At 37.6% G+C, this 19,149-nt stretch overlaps 3 protein-coding genes across 4 annotated transcripts; 1 reads left to right on the top strand and 2 right to left on the bottom strand.

Moving 5' to 3' along the window:
- Positions 1-434: 434 nt before the first annotated feature.
- LOC131783408 (WD repeat and SOCS box-containing protein 1-like) lies at positions 435-3,483 on the bottom strand. Its single transcript, XM_059100148.2, has one exon. The coding sequence runs from the start codon at positions 3,343-3,345 to the stop codon at positions 1,987-1,989; it is 1,359 nt and encodes a 452-aa protein (XP_058956131.2). The 5' UTR covers positions 3,346-3,483; the 3' UTR covers positions 435-1,986.
- Positions 3,484-4,035: 552 nt separating this feature from the next.
- On the bottom strand, positions 4,036-11,742 carry LOC131783379 (ran-binding protein 3-like). The gene is made up of 15 exons (XM_059100115.2): positions 11,709-11,742; positions 11,572-11,610; positions 11,326-11,399; positions 10,531-10,608; positions 9,770-9,818; positions 9,269-9,325; positions 8,670-8,759; positions 8,387-8,421; positions 7,946-8,100; positions 7,787-7,850; positions 7,415-7,514; positions 6,242-6,441; positions 5,814-5,937; positions 5,275-5,414; positions 4,036-4,755 (listed from the first exon to the last, which is right to left on the bottom strand). Exons 1-15 carry the CDS (start codon positions 11,719-11,721, stop codon positions 4,468-4,470), a joined length of 1,506 nt encoding a protein of 501 aa, XP_058956098.2. The 5' UTR covers positions 11,722-11,742; the 3' UTR covers positions 4,036-4,467.
- A 1,615-nt stretch (positions 11,743-13,357) lies between these two features.
- LOC131783381 (retinol dehydrogenase 8) lies at positions 13,358-18,765 on the top strand. 2 transcript variants are annotated; one of them, XM_066159821.1, is made up of 4 exons: positions 13,358-13,374; positions 14,425-14,994; positions 16,272-16,548; positions 17,792-18,765. In XM_066159821.1, the coding sequence occupies exons 2-4, from the start codon at positions 14,730-14,732 to the stop codon at positions 18,123-18,125; spliced, it is 876 nt and encodes a 291-aa protein (XP_066015918.1). In that variant the 5' UTR covers positions 13,358-13,374; positions 14,425-14,729; the 3' UTR covers positions 18,126-18,765. The 2 variants fall into 2 exon arrangements, with proteins under 2 accessions (XP_066015918.1, XP_058956102.2); XM_059100119.2 differs by lacking the exon at positions 13,358-13,374 and adding an exon at positions 14,026-14,101.
- Positions 18,766-19,149: the final 384 nt, after the last annotated feature.

Genomic DNA, 19,149 nt, shown 5'->3' with positions numbered 1-19,149 from the left:
CCAAATTTTTGCTGCCCTTTTGAATCTAGTTTCTTGTATTTCTAAGGGAGTGCTGTGGGGCTTTTACTACTAAACACTAAACAAAATGTCACACTACAGTCCACAAACATAATCCAAAATCATTTGATAGGGAGCAATTATGTTGGCTTGATGAGAGCAGCATGGCTTAAAGTACTAATAAGAAGAAAAGGAAGTAAATCTATGGTTGCCTGTCCTGTAATTAACTTGCACAAGTGCTAAAGTAAACTTTTCAAATTCAAGATTACTTCAACTTTCTTCATTTTATTTCTGTCAACAAGTTATGCACTACACATATCTATTTTCCAAGTGTACTACTACTGTATTTAGCATGAAATAAATAATTCCTCATAATCAACATGCAGTATAAACAGTTTGAATTGTTATCAAATGACATCACAAATTTGAGTACAAAATTAGAGTTTATAGTTTATTTCAATTTGTTATCAAATGATTCAGTGTGTTGCCTCTTTCATGCATTCCAAAATTTGGTAAATGACAGATATGAAATTGCAAATTCACTTAACAAAATTTCTTTGGTTGTTAAAAGAACTCCTAAATTTTTTAATTTAATTTCCACTCAACCCAATCAAAGGTGTTTTTTAATCATATAATTCATAACAAAAATGAAAGCAATTTTTATGGAATGAATTATACCTTTTGATTAGCTTACTGTGTACATAAACATCTCAATTTACTGTAACTGGTCATGTGGCATAATTAACCCTTTACACCCTAACATCAGCACCCATGTTCTCCACACTCTTCTATATACATTTCCTTTGGTACTGACAAGGAGAATTTATTTAACAATCACAGCTTCTTAGGTTGGCAATCATTAAATTTATTCTCATGATCTTAATGAATGATTCCAAAGTAATACTTTAAGGAAAAATTGGATGCTGGTCATCCCTTGGGTTAAAGGGTTAAAGGTATATGAAACTACAGTGATTCTGATACTTATTCCCAGAGATTCCTGAGATCCAGGGTAACAATCAAGATACCTTACCACAACATGGAGTAATAGCATTTCCTGAGATGTACTACAACAATCAATAATTTAAATAGTTACAACTTGATAAATAGATTTCCTTAAAAATATAACCTTTTACAGCATGTCTTACATTTGTACAAAAAGTTTTGTTGGGGGGAATCTAGATATTTATTTATTGCTCTCTGTTCTAAACAAGAGATGGAAGTTGTAACATCACTTAAAATCAGGCTGTCCTTTTAGTTTATTTGCTCTTCTGCCAAATAATTTTAGCAAAAGATTAAAAGCAATGACACAACCACAATGTAGGCAAGAACCTGAAAATGAGTTCTTGTTTTTATCACTTGAATATAGAAAAGAAAATCCAAATTTATATTTTCCTTTAACTCTTTAACACCCTCACATCAGTATCTATAGTCTTCATACTGTTGTCTTTACTTTCCCTTTGGTACTGCCAAGGAGAGCTTGTTAACAATCAAAGCTTCTTAAGTTGGCAATCCTTTCCTTTATTCTCGTGATCTAAATGAACAATTCAGCAGTATTACTGTAACGAGAAAGTAGATACTGGTTACTCTTAAGGTTTAAAAGACTGGAACAAAAACATCCTACATGGTGATTCATCTCTCTATAATCTTTCCCTCACTGAGCTTTTGCTTCCACATCTCACTAGAAAAGTTTATAATATTAACTACCTTTCAATCACCACCAAACAGATAAATTAACATTAAAGACAGTTAATGGAAAAATGAGGATGGCCTTAAATATCAATATCAACAAATGTTACAATGCTAGTCCAAAGATAAATTGAATGACAATTTTAACAACAAGAGAGAAAATCAAATTTTCATTAATAACAATTTAGCTAAAAAAAAAATTGCTTCAATGTTTACTGTGTAGAACTGGCATAACCACAATTTTTCCCTGTCTATCTCATTGAACTTCACTTTATTGGGTAGCCCTCTCCAGAAATCCATTAGTCAGAATTGCTTCAGAGGGGAGAACAGAAGATATCTGATTAAATGTGCTGGAAGAGGTAACTCTGGAATCTCTTGGGCGGGAACATGATTAATAACAACCAATCTACACATGTGCTGAAGATTTAAAATTAATGGCAACTGCCAAACCCTGACGCGTCCATCTTTATAACCAGCAGCAACCTGCTGGCATGTTCTTGTAAAGGCCAGGCAAGACACTTCTGTGTTTTGATACCATGTTCTTAGACCATCTGGTTGAAGATGAGCATTGAGGACAAACAATACACTTAAACTTTCTGAGTTCAGTGCCAAGACCTTGGAGTCTGATGTACCGACTGCTAACATTGTACCATCAGGGGAAAAGGCAGCAGACCTTATTTTCTGCCATGGAGTCTGCAATGCATAAGCAAGTTGAATACATGTAAGACCAGGTTCGTCGGCAGTAAGAGACCATGTTTGAATGGTGCCATCTTCAAGACATGATGTCAAATACTTATGTCCATAGCGAGGATCAAACAAATACCAACATTGTAAGTGAGAACTAAGCGTGCGGCGACTTGAGTGACGGAATGGAAGGCATAAACACGTGGATGATGTGGAAGTATCCAAGTCTAGACTACTATGGATATGAAAGTCTTGAGTGTCGAAAACAATTAGCTGTCCAGAGGTGCACGATACAGCTAAGAACAAACCATCAGGCGAAAATACACATGATCGCGGGTGACCGCGAATCTTTGAGTTTGAGTTCGTTGCGGATTTCATTTTTCTGACCATTTTCTTGCTGGCAATGTCAATAATACAGATATGATTTAAATCACCTGTCAATTTAGATGCTACGACAAGCGATCGACCATCAGGAGAGAACGAACAACACATTAGTACTCCTCGTCTCTTTCGCCAAAATCTACGCATGTGAACAACTTCAGCACTGGTAGTTTTCCAAGATCTCATTCGCACCAGCGCAAGGGAGTCTTCGCTAAAAATACAAACCACCAATTGGCCATCGGGCGAAAAATCGCAGGATCTAAATGAGCGAGGGAAGTCAGCCAAAAACCCAGTGTTGATTTGTTTCTGATTCAGGTCCCATAATCTTATCGATGAAAATTCGCGATTATGGCGGAAAAAAGTTGTTTGTTCTACTTTGGACGCGGTTAAAAGGACGCTATCGTCGTCACTTGGAAAGAAACACGAATATATGTCCTTGTCTTCATGTTTTAGCTGAATAACAACATCAAACAAATGACCATGACGATTTTCGATTGGTAAGGAGCGATGTGATCTGCCCGACAAACGCGGCACAGCTGCGCGATTGATGAGTGAAAATTCTTCCGTGGGCCTAAAGTGGGACGTATTCGTTCCCATTTCTACGGGCAATATGTCAATATATCAAATTGTTCTTCTCTTTGATTGTGTCATTCTCTTCGACGCTTCCTTTTCACTGAAGGACTTGTTTTTTTCAAGTGCAAATTATTCCACAGCGACACAAGCTCATACACTTTGTTGTTTTGATACTCTCTTGCTGAGTAGCCTGGCCTCTTTAACTATCTGGACAGCAAAAGCCTGTCTGTAGTGGTATGGGGGCTAATTGAATATGCATAAAGCTTGATCTTGAGCGATTGCATCGCAACGCACAGAAGGCATCTATAATGGTGGAAAGTGACAACAAAATAGTGAGCTGTCTGAAGGGTTAAGATTTGCGAAATTGCCAAGATACTGAAGGCGATGGCATCCGAACAAACGTAAGTCGTCTTGCTAACCCACATTCACCGCCAATGATTTAGTTACCACAAATGGCTCTAAGAAATAGCTAAAGCATCCCAGGAAGATGGAAAGAAATTGACGAACTTTTAGAGGAATTATGTAAAGTGAACTTTGATGTCATGGAACCAAAAGAAAAGTATGGAGAATATGCATACTGATGTGGGGGTTGGGAGTAGGGGGGGAATCGAAGAGCATTCCGAGAAATTCAGCCCCTGTATTCTTCGAAGTCGCATGTTTCAAAGACATGTGCGATCCTGCTCACCCAAAAAAATTAAAAAAGTTTCAACGCAATATGAAGAAACTATTTTATTGACTACCAGGCAAACGCGCCAATCAGTTAATGATGGCAGAAATTATACCATGAAACTAGCACTGCGGAAAACTGTCAGCTCAATGTACCACAAACCAACAGACAGGAATTCTTTGGCTCGTGTCTGTTGGCTTTTCATTTGCAGCCGTTACGTGAACGTCAAGCCACAACTTGTTACGTGACTATACCACTTGGTCACAAGAGGAAACAAGAAAAACAACTTAGTAGCAGCTCCTTGACTTCCGGGAAACATCAAAATACCTAGTAACACAAAAGTTTCGCTGTCGATCATTGAAAGCACAAGGTGGCATTTCCAGTGCGTACGGGTCAATTTCATGTCCTGAATTAAAGCTAGAAGGCTCCAGAACGGAACAGATATTTCGGACGAGACAGCCACGAACGTGTACAAATATTTAATCATCATTAGCGACTGTTTCTTTCCCCCTTCCTTCCCCCGTTGGACACGAATCATTATTGCTTTTATCCACGACTTCACATCGGTCTTTAGCAGGTTCATCGTCGTCTTCGTGTCCAGTGCTTTTAAGCTCGTCATCTGGCTCGGTCCTAGTCTCCTCCTCGTCATCTGCATTGGGCCCTTGAACGCTGCTTTCTTCATTAGCTTGGGTGTTTTGACCACGTTTTAATGCTTGGATACGACGGTCAATTGCGGTCCATAGCCTCTGGATGTCGTTCGGTGCAGCCTACGAGAAAAACCAAACAAGTCACGTAACGTACAAGTGTCTGCTGATATTTCGGAGAAAGTTAATTGGGAGTAGAGCTCAGTATTCAATAACGTTACGTACAAAACGATTCCGTATTTTATTAAACAATTTTAATAGCTAGGACTCGCCCTTCGACGGTGACACTTAAATGAAGTTAAAAAGTTATTCAAATCATCTGGTTATTTTAAGTGGAGCTTTATGCTTCTGTATTACAAGCTGGCTCTTTCGCGGGGGACAGACACGAGGGTGTGAGCGCGCGTGGGCGTACATGCTGGAGGCCTCTGAAGAGCCTGCTCGCAGTCTAAATGACAACATACAATCGTGAAAATAATTGAGATTTTTAAAAGGAAAGAAAAAAAGTTATCATATATAAACCATACATTAAGCCACTTGTAGGATAATTTTAACCATCCCTGATACAGCTAAACAAGTAGTTTGGACTTTCTTTTAATGTTTGATTTGTAGCTTACTTAGGATAACATAGAAAAACTCAATTACCATTATGAGGTAAATTTTGATGTCCTTATCAGTGTCCATGGCAGTTATCCGTAAACTCTTCTCATTTCCTTTTTCAAGAGTCATACTTGGCCAAAGCTTAGTGTTGAGGACAACACGTAAACTACCTTGAGTGCGCATCACTAAAATGGTGAATTTAGACAAACATTGACATCAGAATAGCCTATGCAAAGGCTCTTGGTCAGACGAGATGAGCAGAAAAAATCAGCACAAAAAGCAAATCTCTATCTCAGTTTTAGTCAGGATTTTTCCTCGTTTGTCAGGCTTTTTCACTTGTCCCACATACTGCATGACTGGAACAGAGTGTACTTAAAGTAATATAAAATACATGTAAAGGTCAGTGCAGCAAGAAGAGAAATTGCATGTTGGTAAAAGAGTGAAAAAAAAATGAGAAATGAAAGATATAAAGCAATCGAGTAGTCTAGATAGTCAACAAAAATGGTCTACAAAAATAATTCACCAGTCCCTTCTGATGGTTCTTGAGAGAATAAAAAATTTTATGAGGTTGAAAAATAACTCACCAAGCCTTGACTGGAAAATTCCTTCTGTCATTGATTGACACATGTCATTCAATCTGAGTATCCCTCTCCCTTTCTCCCTCCAAGAATGTGTTATTGTATCAAACACAAACAGACGACAGTTGCTCTGAAATAAAAAGGCTTGAAATGTTAACATTTGAGAGTAAGTTGTCAAATTCTTGACCTACACATGGAACTTTTTCTTGAATATATCAAATCTACTTCTCAGACCATAAATCAGTTGCCAAGGTGGTTGGTTATTCTGTGAGGTGTAGCGCTACAAACAAAAATGCATATGACCAGACAGGCAACAGAAAAATTAACGAATCCCTCATTCATATAAATGAAATAACATTATATAAACTAAAAAACATGTAACACTGCCAAGAGAAAAATAATTTGCCTTTTACTCCTTTTAAAAAAATTCTCACCTGCAGAACATTCCTTTCCTCTTCTTCACCTGTGACCACAGACACCCTGGCAGGCTGTGACTTTGGTGGACTAAGGTGTTCCTGATAAGCCATAGCAGCCTCTGCGAGTGACTTGTGAGGTTTATCTTGATTAGGTGAGCTTGGACCGGGGGCATCAGCATAGGAGTGGGCCACATCTGCTAATGTTTTTAGTTCATCCCCTGCAATGAAAACTGCTACAATTAGAATAAATCTATCCTTCTGAAAAATCCCACAAAAGATGTAAGAGTGCCTTCATGAGGTGCTATTAAAGCAGCGCTTCTGAAAAAGAGTGCTTGTGTAGGACTGCTGTTGTGGAGAGTACATATAGCTTTCAAAAGCAAGTTTCTTGAAAAGCTTGGTCATACAGTGTAAGTACTGGAGAATTGTGACATCACACTACAACTTTCTACAACATTCTATTAACAAATGTAATAATAATTTAAACCTTGAAGACTAGTTGCATTTGCAAAAGTAGTAAAATGGTTTCTTAATTTCAGCCTACTAGATGAAGGCAAGTGTAGAGTAAAATATAAATGCAAGTTAATCCCTACAGAAATAATTTTTTGGCAATATGATAAAAAAAAGGTATGATATAGCATATTCAATGTCTGCTACAAGGGCAGTTGTCTATGAATACCACAAATATTTTGTTCATATTAAAATTGCATAACACTGCATAATTGTTGGCACAATAACTTTTTTTGGGCACAACTGGCCCTCAAACTCATGCAAAGTCAAAATTTTCCCACTGCACCTTGTCTTAAGCCCTGTGAAAGTTACAGCCCCATCACCTCTGATTTGCAGATTACAAGGTTACAATGTTCGGTTAGTTGTAGTTTTTGGAGAGGTAAAATAACCAAGTAATCAAAGGAAGCAATTTACAGTCAAAGTGTAATGTCTTTTTCAACTGACTCTCATGCAAAAGGAACCTTCTCCAGCCTTCCTCCCTGACTAAACTAGCAGGAATCAAGGACCAATGATTTACTATTTACAGAGGAGCAGCTTAATTATACACTCTGTCACGATATTTTACACAATATATTAATTAACAAGGATTTTAAAGCAGCAAAAAAAACATTTGCAGACTGCATATTGTATAACTGTCTCTAAAGGGTGTTTTAGTACAATATTGCAATATTATGTTTCTGGAACCTGTTTTGTGATCCTTAGAGGAACTATTTGCATCGGCTGTATTCTCAGAGTCTGATTTCTCAAGAGAACCTCCATCTTCCGTGGCACTATCAGTTGAGAACTAACAGATAAAGAAAAGAAAATATAATTAAATAGAAAAATTCTGATAGGTCCACTGCACTTTCCTTCTTTTATGTCTACTAAATTTTAGGGTTTTTTTTGTCCTCCAGAACATTGACATTTTGTTCCTCACTTGTACAATGTAAATATATTTTGACTATGACACTGTACTACAACCATCAGCTACTAGTCATTGAATCCAGTTGGAATGTTTCAAAGTGCCATATCTTAGTTTGTGTGTGATTGATTAAGAGCATTTGTCAGCTTCCTTACCATAACTCGATCACTCATGTTTTGTCCAAATACAAAGGACCCACCAGAAGGTTTTGTGGAAGACCTAAAAAAAGTAACAAAAAAAAAAAATAAAAAACAAACCAAAACTTATTTCATGAGGCAAATAATTTCCATACCAATAGAAGCAATTTAACTTACTCTTTAGAACCAAAAAGAAATTGTTCAAAATAATTTTTGGAAGATGCTCCAATGATTCCTGCAAGCTGCTCTGGGGGAGCAGATTCATGTGAGCGCTGTGATGCATCCGTGTTCAGCTCTGCCACTGAATTTTCACTGCTAGAGACTCCTAAAGTCTGTGATTAAGAGAGGGGAAAGATGAATCAGAATTATGTTGAATTAAATGTCATAGCTCTTCCAAATAATTTCATCAACAAAGTATCACTTACTTCTCACACACAACTGAAAGACACAACAAGCAAAGTGCAGCATTGAAAAAGACAAAGGGAGAACTTTAGGTATTTGAAATTTTATCATGAGTTTATATAAACTACCCAGACATCAAATTCCCAGTAGTATTAAGATTGAAGTTGAACAATAGTTTACTATTGTTTACAATCTCATTGCAAAAAGATGACATACCTTTGGGACAGGTGATGCTGTGGAATTTCTATCAACTACAAAATGAATAAAAAACACATCATGGTTTAGGTTAATCTCTAGAGAACTGTAACACAATAAAATAAAACAATTAGCAAATTAAGCTTTCAGGAAATTAGTTTTTAACAAAAAATACATTCCCTCTCTGATAATATTTATATGTGATTTTCTGACTTTTAATACATCCTGTTGAAAGTGATGAAAATTCCCAAATATGAGCATTATCAATGCAAAAAAGAGTAGATTTCAATAAGTTTACATTTACTTTTTGCTGACGAACTTGTCAAGTTCTTTGCCACATCAGAAAGGATTGATGGCTTAAAGATAAGCTTTGGAGGTTTAACATCTTCTGTTTCTGAAATGAAGTGGAAAAATAATGAGTAAAAACACAAAAATTAAACAACTGCACACATTTGAGAGTGAAATTTTGGCACTCCCCTTGTTACAAGTGTTTTAGAACTTTAGCAACCAATATGCTCATCTACAAGAAAAGTTGCTGCCTGTCAACAAAATACACAATAGCCTTGCCATTTAATATTTAGCAATTACTCCATGGGCATGCGTTGGATATGAGAAGGTATATACTATTAACCAATAAGGAGCATAACACTGAGTTGGCTTTAACTAATCTCATGTCCAACAAGAAATAGAATAACTGTTTTATTAAACTTTATAAAATCCTGAATGTTTGGAAATTTGGAGCCTCTTCAGCAACAGTTGAAGCAATGCATTTTCATATCAGGTGACTTGAAATATGAACTGATAACTGTATTTGAGTGAATGAACCAGAACACTAGAAATGCAATGATCAGAGTTGAAAATTAAAAAATCTAAAATATTCTTTTAATAGGTAGTAATATGTACCTTGTGTGCTTGTGTTGTCAAGCTTTGCCACTTTTTTAACTGGGGATGAACAAGCAGCTGTAGAAATATTCAAAGTCAAATCTGTCAATTGCCTGTATACTTCACATCAACAAGCACACTCACATTTAAAATAGTTTTGCAGACCTCTGGTTTATGTTAAGCTGTACTTTGGCCATAAAAAACAAAAAATGATATCTATACACAGGGATTTTTCTGTAGTCTATGGATTTGAACAAAACTCCAATCTAAGACATATAACTTGACATATAACTTTCACAAAGCCACTTTTAAGGATCTATCAAGGAATGATTCTTAAAACAACCTGCAGTTTGCTACAATACCCACCTACACTGCACAGCTTTGAGGATCACAGAAAACACAGTACAAGAGACAAAGTTGGAGAGAAGGCAAAAGTCAGAGAATTTGGATTAAAATTTGTCAGCAATCTCAGTGATAATAAGTCCAATGTTTTATGGTGTATAAATGGTTGTCTGCACTTGCCTTCCTCTGGTTCTGATTCTTCATCATTTTCCTCTCTCTCTGCACTTCTCTGTGATGGAGATAAAGAAATTCAGTTCTGAATAGATATTTTTCCCCATTCAGTTTTTAAAAACTTAACAAAGCCTGCATTGAGACTTTGTCAACTGGCTTTCAAGATCAGAGCTCATAGTCTACCTACTTTCTACAGGGTAAAACAGCCAGGAGTAAGATATGGTTTCTTTTCCTAAATGGTTTACCTTAACAATCCATTTTAATCTTTTTCTTCCAAGATCTCATTCATAATTCCCCCTACCATTCGCCATACAATTCTTTCATATTAATTTGAAGAATTTGGTATTGGATCAACTAGTGATCCCCTAATTGTCATTTAACTCTATTCCCATTACTTGTCTGCTTGATACTGTAAAGAAAAAATTCTGTCTTGATCATTCATGGGAGTTACAGGTTTAACATATTTGCAAGGCCTCTTGAACCTTTTTTTACCTTACCTAAAGATCAAAATATTTCAGTTGTCCTCAGAAGTGTTGGAACACTTCTAGTAATTAAAAAGAGCTTTTTATATGGGGCACTTTTTTACATTTTGAGTTTAGAGGCACATATTTGGAAGCATCTATATACATCTATCACTGTTGTTGTTGTTGTTTTTGCTGTTTTCTTCTCTATATCACCTCTTGCTATATACCCTATGACTAATACCTCTACAAAAAAATATCATTCTTTGAAATTACAAGAAAAAGAATTTAAACAAATTTTGAGAATACCTTAACTGCAGATCCACTAGAGTTGAGATCTGCATCTTTAATTTCAGTGACAGAGCCATCATCGTCTGGAAAAGTGTTCTGAAGCAAAAATAAATAAAATAAACAAAACAAAACCAAAACAAACCCAAACAATCAATTTTTTTAATATATATATATATATATCTTAATCAAACAGATGACCAGTGTCAAACATACTATTTTCTTATGTCCTATCAATGAATTCTGTTTAATTCACCCAAATGCAAAACAAGAGTTGACAACTACATCATGCAGACAAAGGTAATTTAATTGACTTTTTGCAGCTTCAAAACAAAATTGCTAGGTTTATTTATAATACTCATCATGTCAACGTATCTTTGGAGGCTCCATAAGCTTAGCTTAATGTGGCCACAGCTCTATACGACCAAACTACAAGATTATGGTTACTATTTCACGAATAATCCCCTATCCTGTGGGAAAAAAAATTAAAAAAAAAAAAACGCTTTCCTCCGCATAAATACAATTCAACCTCAAAGTTTTGTTTAAATTCTTAATCTAATGTAAACACACACAATACAAACTCGGCCTTGTCTGCTCACTAACAGTCGTATACTATCAGTGCAAGACTTGCAGAAATCCCTGAATGAATTATTATTTCCAAAACTTTACAAACGAAGATGAAGAAACGAACTGATAAATATGAAAAAAAAGAGACGTGTTTCCTAAGCGTGGTCGGGACGCGTACTTAGTGACTGAGGAGTAAGTTTTTCCGAAATAAATATTTGAAAAGTCGTTTTACTGTTTACACTTACGCACCGTAACCTTTCCACTCATGTCTTGTCTCAAAGTGAACTTCGGTGGGGCTAAAATTCTTACAGAGCCAGATGTGCCTTGAAATAAAAATTTAAGAGGTGTAAAATAAATAGGAATTAACTTTGGACAAAAGCCTAAACAATCGTGTCCCTTCAAAACTGGCAAATTGTCAAAACAATCTTGGACCAAACCAGGGCACATTACGGAAAGTTCAACACATGTTGTGTTAGTCGTGTTTCTCGCGCATACCTTTAGAATCCTCGTTCTCAACCACTATTGCAGAGGGCGCTAAAAAGGAAACAACACAGCTCAGTTCCTGCTGTAAAAAAGATTGAAAAATGTCGAAGGCGTGAGCTATTTAAGCCCCTCAAACTTCAAAACCTCACCATTTTCCGCCATTTTTGTTGATACTATCGAAAGTACGCGTGCGCAGGGAGATTCGGCCCAGTTTTCTCTCACATTAAAATGTAACAGTAACTTATTTTTTTTAAGGAGATATACGACAATAAAGTAGTTAACTCCGATGCGTTAATATTGTAGTTGTAATTTTGTTGCTAGGGTAGCTATCCAGTCAAATAGCCTGAAGAATGTGAAATGAGGTACCATGATGATTCCTTAGATCAGCGCCTTCCTCCGCATTAGCACCCCCTTCGAAAATGCGCCCCTCCAGAATCAGCAAAAATTAAAATGTTGGCACTCATCCCTAATAATCATGTACTTGTGCATTTATTTGTGCATTAACAGTCTTTACACTGTCCTCGAACGATTGTGTTTTCATTCGCTACCATTATAAGTGGAGAAGACAACAATAAGAACGTTTCGTTAGCATTTATTTATTTATTTTGACAGTGATCCCGCCAAAATTGTCTTAATTAACTTTCGTTTACCCCCCACGCTGGCCTGCGGGCCCCCCCCCCCCCCCCATGTGCCACATGTGTGTATGCTCGATTACCAGCCCCGCGCTTCTCCCCAAAACCGAGAGGGTCGAAGAACGAATCCGAGAAAACGGCGGAAACCCAGGGACCAGTCATTATTTACCGCGTACCACCTAAGGGGTGGTGAGGAGGTGGAGGATTTTGGAGAGGATCACATGGTTTTCAGGGGGAAAGAAGAGGGGATCAGTCGCCGCAACCAGGGTATAAACTGTGGGGGACTATAGAAAATTAACTGCCAATTAGCTTCCAGTGTAGGGGGAAGTGGGGGAGGGGGGGGGGTTCGTAAGAATGTCACTTATTACAGAGCCTGATAGGGGGATAAGTTAAATTTCATCGTGATCCCCCGACCCATCCTTCCCCCCGCTCCGGCGATGAAAATGAGCGGTCCCTTAGATACTTCATTTTCCCTCTTTATTAAAGCTGTATCAGATGACGGAGATTTCAAAAAAAGCCGCCGGGCAATGAAATACCGCCGCGGCACCTGTAAAACCTTTTACCGCCGTCTGTTTAATGTTTGGCCGGCGAGAAAGTTAGGCTCTTGTGTTAAGGTTTCGCCTACGCCCTTTTCCGGGCACAGCCGCCTGTTACACCGCCGGCTGCTTATGTCATTAACCCTTTAACTCCCAAGATCTCATCAGCAATTCTCCTTCCTGCCTGCCATACAGTTTTTTCTAATGTTAGTTCGGAGAACTTGGTTTTGGATCAATTAATAATCCCCTAATTGATATTTTTCTTTATTCTCATTACTTGTCTGCTTGATATTGTATTAATATTATTAGGAGAAATTATGTCTTGGTCACTCATAGGAGTTAAAGGGTTAAGGAAAAAAGTTATTGAAACTCTTGTGACAAGTAAAGATCGCTAATTTTCAATCCCGTCCTTTGGCATGATTTTCTTTTTATGACTTGAAAAGTCCGAGGTCCATAAATCGGATTTTATAAAATGTGACAATTAAATTTTGATTTTCCCACGGTAATGATACAAGCATATTAAAGTCATGCACGAAACAGGGGATTTCTGTGACAACCAGATTATTTTTTGTTAGCAAGATATGATGAAATTTCGAGCAGATGTGACAAATTCTGATCAGTCTGAAGAATCACGGATGAATAAAGGGGTAAGTTTCTAAAGAAACTGTGGTGCTGCGTCGGTGGGAGAGTATAGCAGGTAATTTAGTGTTAACAACTGGGTTGAAAACGTAAATTAGCCACCGTAAAGGGTAAAAAAGCTGACGTTTCGAGCGTTAACCCTTCGTCAGAGCGATTGACGAAGGGCTAACGCTCGAAACGTCAGCTTTTTTACCCTTTACGGTGGCTAATTTACGTTTTCAACCCAATTGTTAACACTAAATTACCTGAAGAATCACGGGTTGAGCTCGCTCAGTATGTGTTCCTCTCCACCGTGGAAATAAGAATGTCGTAGAAAACCGCAACATAGTTTAAAATATATCTTTGTCGTTAAGATCATTAGCTGTTATTTTTTATGATTAGATTTGTCACCGACATAATTGCCTTGGGCTTTTTCAACTCTGCCCCATGCCAATTTTTTTAAGAACCTCCGAAAGGTGCTTCACCAGGTTTCATTTGAAACCTTAACTTCCTTAAACTCTGAGAATGGAAAAAAAAAAATTCAAGAAAGATGTTCATGTGCGATCTAAAGTGATGCGCGTTTGTTTGTGCGTGCGTATTTTTTTCTTTTCTTTTTTTTATGCTCACAAAGTTAATTTCAAAGCTGATGAAATGTATTTGCTGTTACACAAAAACTCTAGGAATCTCATTTCCCGACTTCAGCGGCACAACACTGCAGCAATATTACTCTCAAACGTGGACTAACCCATGAGTATTGTAAGTCATAGCGAAATGTTTGATTAATGCCATTTAAATCACGATAAACATTGATTCCTTCGATGAGTGAAATGTAGATTATCAAATTTGCATATCAATCGGATTTCAGGGAGTGAACTCAGTTAATGGCAACTTTGACGAGTCCCGAGGTCAACGACTGCAATTATATACACATCTTCGACCTCTTGCACGCTATTGAATCCCAAAGGATTTATCACTTCCAAGTTTCTCTTCTACTAATTGCTGCTTAATCTAATGATACCATGATATTTTAATATCTGGGCAAGTGAGCTAATCTGATTTTATTTTTCAATTTCTTTAAGGTAGAGAAGATAAAGGAGTTAAATCGAGTCGAGTTGATCACGATTCCACGTTATTTATTGGTAACCGCGCTGTAATCACATAAAGATTGGCTGGATGGTTTCCATTGTTTATTCTTCCACAAATTAGCATAACTAAAAAATATAACAATATCTATCGAGAAGGCAATCCATCAACAGTTCATCTGCGGACTCCGATTTAATCAGATGTGACAGGTGGAGAAGACAACACTCCTTATTACCTTTCAAAGCTTTCAAAACAACGCTGCTGTGCCGCAGGTCAGGAAGCTGGACAAATTTGAAGCAATATGGTTCGCCAAATCGTTTTGATTTCTGGCTGTTCCAGCGGCATTGGACTCGCTACAGCTGTATTTCTCGCCAAAGATTCTGAGAAACGCTTTAAGGTCTACGCCACCATGAGGAATCTGTCGAAGAAAGGACAATTGGTGGAAGAAGGAAAGGAATCTCTTGGAGACACACTGGTTATCAAAGAGATGGACGTGAGCAGTGACGAATCGGTGCAGAAAGCTGTGGATGAAGTGTTAGACACAGAAGGGAGAATTGATGTACTATGTAAGTACCGGTGGTCCTGTAATAAGATTTTATGTTTTTTTCCTCATAATCATTAATCATTTTTTTTACAATACCACCTTCTCGAGAAAGCTGGATATAAAGTTCAAGTTGCGTTTTCCTTAAACAGTACACTTAATGGATAAAAGCAATACCTTTAAATTGTACACGAGACGTACGCTTTTGCAAATCTTTTGTTTGCTGAGGTGACAATGCCAGTATCAGCTTGTGGCTAATCGTTTATTTATAGAAGACATCGCGAAGAAAGGATCTCTTAATGAATAATTATCCATGAAAAACCTGCTTACAAATTTCGTGGTTAAACCAAAAGTTGTTCGGAAATCTTAATAGCTAGCGCTTCAGGCAATGCGGTTTTGTTCATGAATCATAAAATGCCAATTGAAAGGTTACGACAGAGATCGATTTCAAGGCTCTCTATTTTTCGATACTTTATTGTGTGTTAAACGATAACATTAGCAGGGCCGGAGACAAGCATTAACGCCTGCTGTTTGTGCAATCAAAGCAAAAAGGCAGAAGGAATTTTAAATACGAAAATCATCCACCACAAAGTGAGTTATATGAAGCGGGGTCGAAGGGTCTCTCTTGAGTACTTCATCAGCAAATACATATAAGACTCAAGGTCGAGAACAAGTGTTTGGTCATTTTTTTTAGACGTATCAAAATGATGGATGATTCACGCGGGGTTTTAAAACTTCCTAATCAAACCTGAGCTGATCGTATAAAAGAAAACGATGAATGCCTTGTCTTTAAGACCAAGTTTGATCTATTGCTCGAGGCGTTTGCTCGGTTTTATAGCTTCACCATGAATACTTCTTTGTGAGAATTTAGACAATTTAAGTGCGTAGTTATTTCAGTAAAACAAACGAGGATCATAAACGAGGCTATTGTGCACTTAACCCTTACTTAAAGCCAACGTAGTATTTCAGTGTGTAGGAAATAATTGCCAGAATGCAATATTTTTAATCCTTTTAAAAAATGGGCAAAACGTCCCATTGCAAGAGGGTTCCCTGAGACACAAGGCAGTACAAGTCTCCCATTTCTTGCGCGTCTTCCCCTCTCTGGTCCGCTTTTAAACTGAGAAGTCTGCTTGCGTTGAAATCGACCCAAGGATGCTATGAGCGCTGGTAAAAGTGGTTTAAAATGACGGTAAAAAGGGAATCAAAGCTATTTAGACACTGCTCGCTGTAAAGATTTTTGACCCCAAAATAAGTGAAATATTTTATTTAGCTAAGAACTAACTGGTATTATCTATTCATAAGTTAACAACGCTGGTATTGGAGGTCTGTTTACTGCACTGGAATGCACACCACTCGCCCTGGTCAAGGAGCTGTTTGAAGTGAATTTCTTCGGCTCTGTGCGTTTGATCCAAGCCGTGCTACCAGGAATGAAAGCAAGACGAAGCGGACATATCATCAACAACAGTAGCCATCTTGGTATCGTCGGGGTGCCTTTTAACGAGAGTTACTGTGCAACAAAGTTCGCTATGGAGGGACTCACGGAAGCTTTAGCTCCAGTCTTACTTCATTTCAACGTCAGGTAGTGTGATAGTCTTCAGTCAAATCTCCGATAGCTCTTCTATAATAAGCCGAATGATACACATGTTTTGATGATTCTTATTTTTGGAATCTATTCAATAAATAGACTCTTCTTTGCCGTGCATTCGTTCAATGATAGATCACAGATGACGTAAAAATTTGGTAAGAATTACAAGTGGCTCACAAGGCGCAGCCAAGTGTGATACTGATCCGCTGACCTTATCGATGATCCATTGATAAACAGACGCATGGTCACATGGAATCTATCTAAAGTCATTCATAGTGACGTCATCTATACGTCTGTCCTCTGATAAATCAACGGATGGAACTAATTAAAATTCTCATATAGTGCAGCTTATCGTATAATGCTTAATTAGATTATGTACAAGAAACGGAAATCGAATTTTCGCGAATCAAGGGAGAATATCTCTTACAGAGTGTAGAGCACAAGCTCTGTAACCGCAAAGGTAAATTCACGCTTAAAGACAATGCAAACTTTTGATAAATGGATTCCATGTTGCCTTGGTTCTGTACAGTAATAGATCACAAACAAGAACAAAAAAGTGGCACACATGTTGCAGCTGACTGTGTCACTGATGTTCTGACCATATTTTGACGTGTTCTGTGATCTATCACTGTGCAGACCCACAGCAATATGGAATATTGCTTTTATCAAGAGAATCTCTTGGTTTTATATAACAAAGAAGGAAATAATGGTGGTGATGACGTCTATATGTCTGTCCTCTGATAGATCATAGATCATAAGAGCTACTCAGTTCATTATTGCATAATCAGCCCACTTTATCATCGTTAACTAGATTATGTATGACAAATGAAAATCTAATTTCCGCTTGGAGTCAAGTGAGGATGTATCTTAAATAGAGTATAGAGCAAAAGTTCAGTAGCCGCGAAGGTATATTTATGTTAAAAGATAACTGCAAACTTAGTGAGTTACTCTCCAAAAGAGGTAACTGAGGATGGTGGTCGTTTAAATTCCGTCGGGAAAAATTTCCATACAATAGCAGAATTGCAATGTGGGTGTGATGCTGATGTATTTCACTCTTTAAGGTATAAGGTCTCAGGTGGTAATTTCTGAGATATTTTTATGTTCTTAAGCCATTTCAGGATTTTTTAAAATCACTTTTTAATCCTTTTTGCCTTTTTTCAATTTTGGCCTTATTTCTAGAGCTTCTAATTCATACCAAAAAAAAAGCCATGTTTATATTGGTAACCTCTCCTTGCAGGTGTACCATACTCGAACCAGGCCCTACGCAGACCCTCGGTCCTGAAAATGGCACCGCCTTCGTTAACAAATTCAGTTTATCGGACGCCGACCAAAAGAGTCAAGAACTTCTGGGAACCTTTGCGGGGAGAATGTTCTCTATGTTCGGAAGCACGATGCAAACTTCTCACCAGGTGGCAGAATACGTGAAGAATATTATCCTCTGTGAGAAACCACAGTTTCGATACCAAACAAATGCAAAATACAGACCCGAGGAAATCAAAGTGAAGCTTGCCGATCCTACAGGAAATACTTTAGTTGAAATGGTGAAGAGAGACTTTCTCGACACTGAATAACTCATGTTTGTAAAATTTGAACAATATATAAAATTTAGCGTACAAATACACTGTGAATTTAATCAGTAGCTTTTTATCGGCTTACTACTCGAGTTTTCGTTGCAGCATGTTTGTGACTAATAGGGAGATCTGTTCACCAGTCTAATGGTTTTTTTCCCAATCTCACTTAGCATTCCTTGCGCAACTAATATAGTAAGCCAAACACTGCAACGATCTTTACATCCTTTATGTGAAGCTCTGAATGTTTTCTGGCAAAGGATCTATTTCGTCGCGCGAAAGAGGTTTTTTTCGTCGATTAGTAAATAGAAATGTTGCTGGGTTTTTTAGACCGTTTCATTGCAGTTCTGGGACCTACTTGGGAAAACAACAAAAAGATGTTAAATATACACATATATATATATGTGTGTGTGTGTGTGTGTGTACACATATGAACCGATGTGTATCATACTGACTGAATCAAATGTCTTATCCTCATTCTGTCTCAGTCATCATTACTATTTCTCCCGGTACCGCTCGGTTTGTCGAGTACAAGCCAGTGCAACGTAGTAGAAGCACAGTTATGAAAGTAACTCAAGGTCATTTTATTACCCGTGTATCCCTTGCAACTTGTACTCGGAAAGAACAATTATATAATTTTTTTGTACGCTTACGGTGTAGTCCTTCTCTCGTTATGGAGAATGATCTGGGAGCTACTTCCTAAACGGCTGGTGAGCTGTCTTTTGAAGGTAGCCCATGGTTTACAACTTACAAAATAATTTTTGACGTCTCCTTCGTGAAGGAACCAAAATTTGCTCGTAGAAGGCGTCTGTTCTTCAGGCTGCTACATCTGAGGCTTTTCTTTTCTAGTTTAGCTACACTCGTCAATTCAAGTGAAAGCAACTTGTATAAATAGAAAGCATTAACTGTAACAGAAAACCTTTCCTGTCCTGTATAAGTATAGTGACCCAGGTCGACATTTCACAGGGCATTTCATTTTCCCCTTTTTTTGGCCTATTCTACATAGACTTGTACCTCTCCCATCCCG

This window comes from Pocillopora verrucosa, chromosome 12 (assembly GCF_036669915.1).
Source record: "Pocillopora verrucosa isolate sample1 chromosome 12, ASM3666991v2, whole genome shotgun sequence".
Classification (NCBI taxonomy): Eukaryota; Metazoa; Cnidaria; class Anthozoa; order Scleractinia; family Pocilloporidae; genus Pocillopora; species Pocillopora verrucosa.
This window is presented reverse-complemented; position numbering and strand designations above follow the sequence as displayed.

Bases quoted from the DNA above. Each gene is read 5' to 3' on its own strand.
- LOC131783408 (XM_059100148.2), bottom strand. From the start codon at position 3,345: ATGGGAACGAATACGTCCCACTTTAGGCCCACGGAAGAATTTTCACTC.
- LOC131783379 (XM_059100115.2), bottom strand. The intron at 8,760-9,268 runs GTACATATTACT...ACTTCATTTCAG, and splicing joins TGACAACACAAGCACACAAG to AAACAGAAGATGTTAAACCT. The intron at 5,938-6,241 runs GTGAGAATTTTT...TTTTTATTTCAG, and splicing joins AGGAAAGGAATGTTCTGCAG to AGCAACTGTCGTCTGTTTGT.
- LOC131783381 (XM_066159821.1), top strand. From the start codon at position 14,730: ATGGTTCGCCAAATCGTTTTGATTTCTGGCTGTTCCAGCGGCATTGGA. The intron at 14,995-16,271 runs GTAAGTACCGGT...TCTATTCATAAG, and splicing joins AGGGAGAATTGATGTACTAT to TTAACAACGCTGGTATTGGA. The intron at 16,549-17,791 runs GTAGTGTGATAG...CTCTCCTTGCAG, and splicing joins TTACTTCATTTCAACGTCAG to GTGTACCATACTCGAACCAG.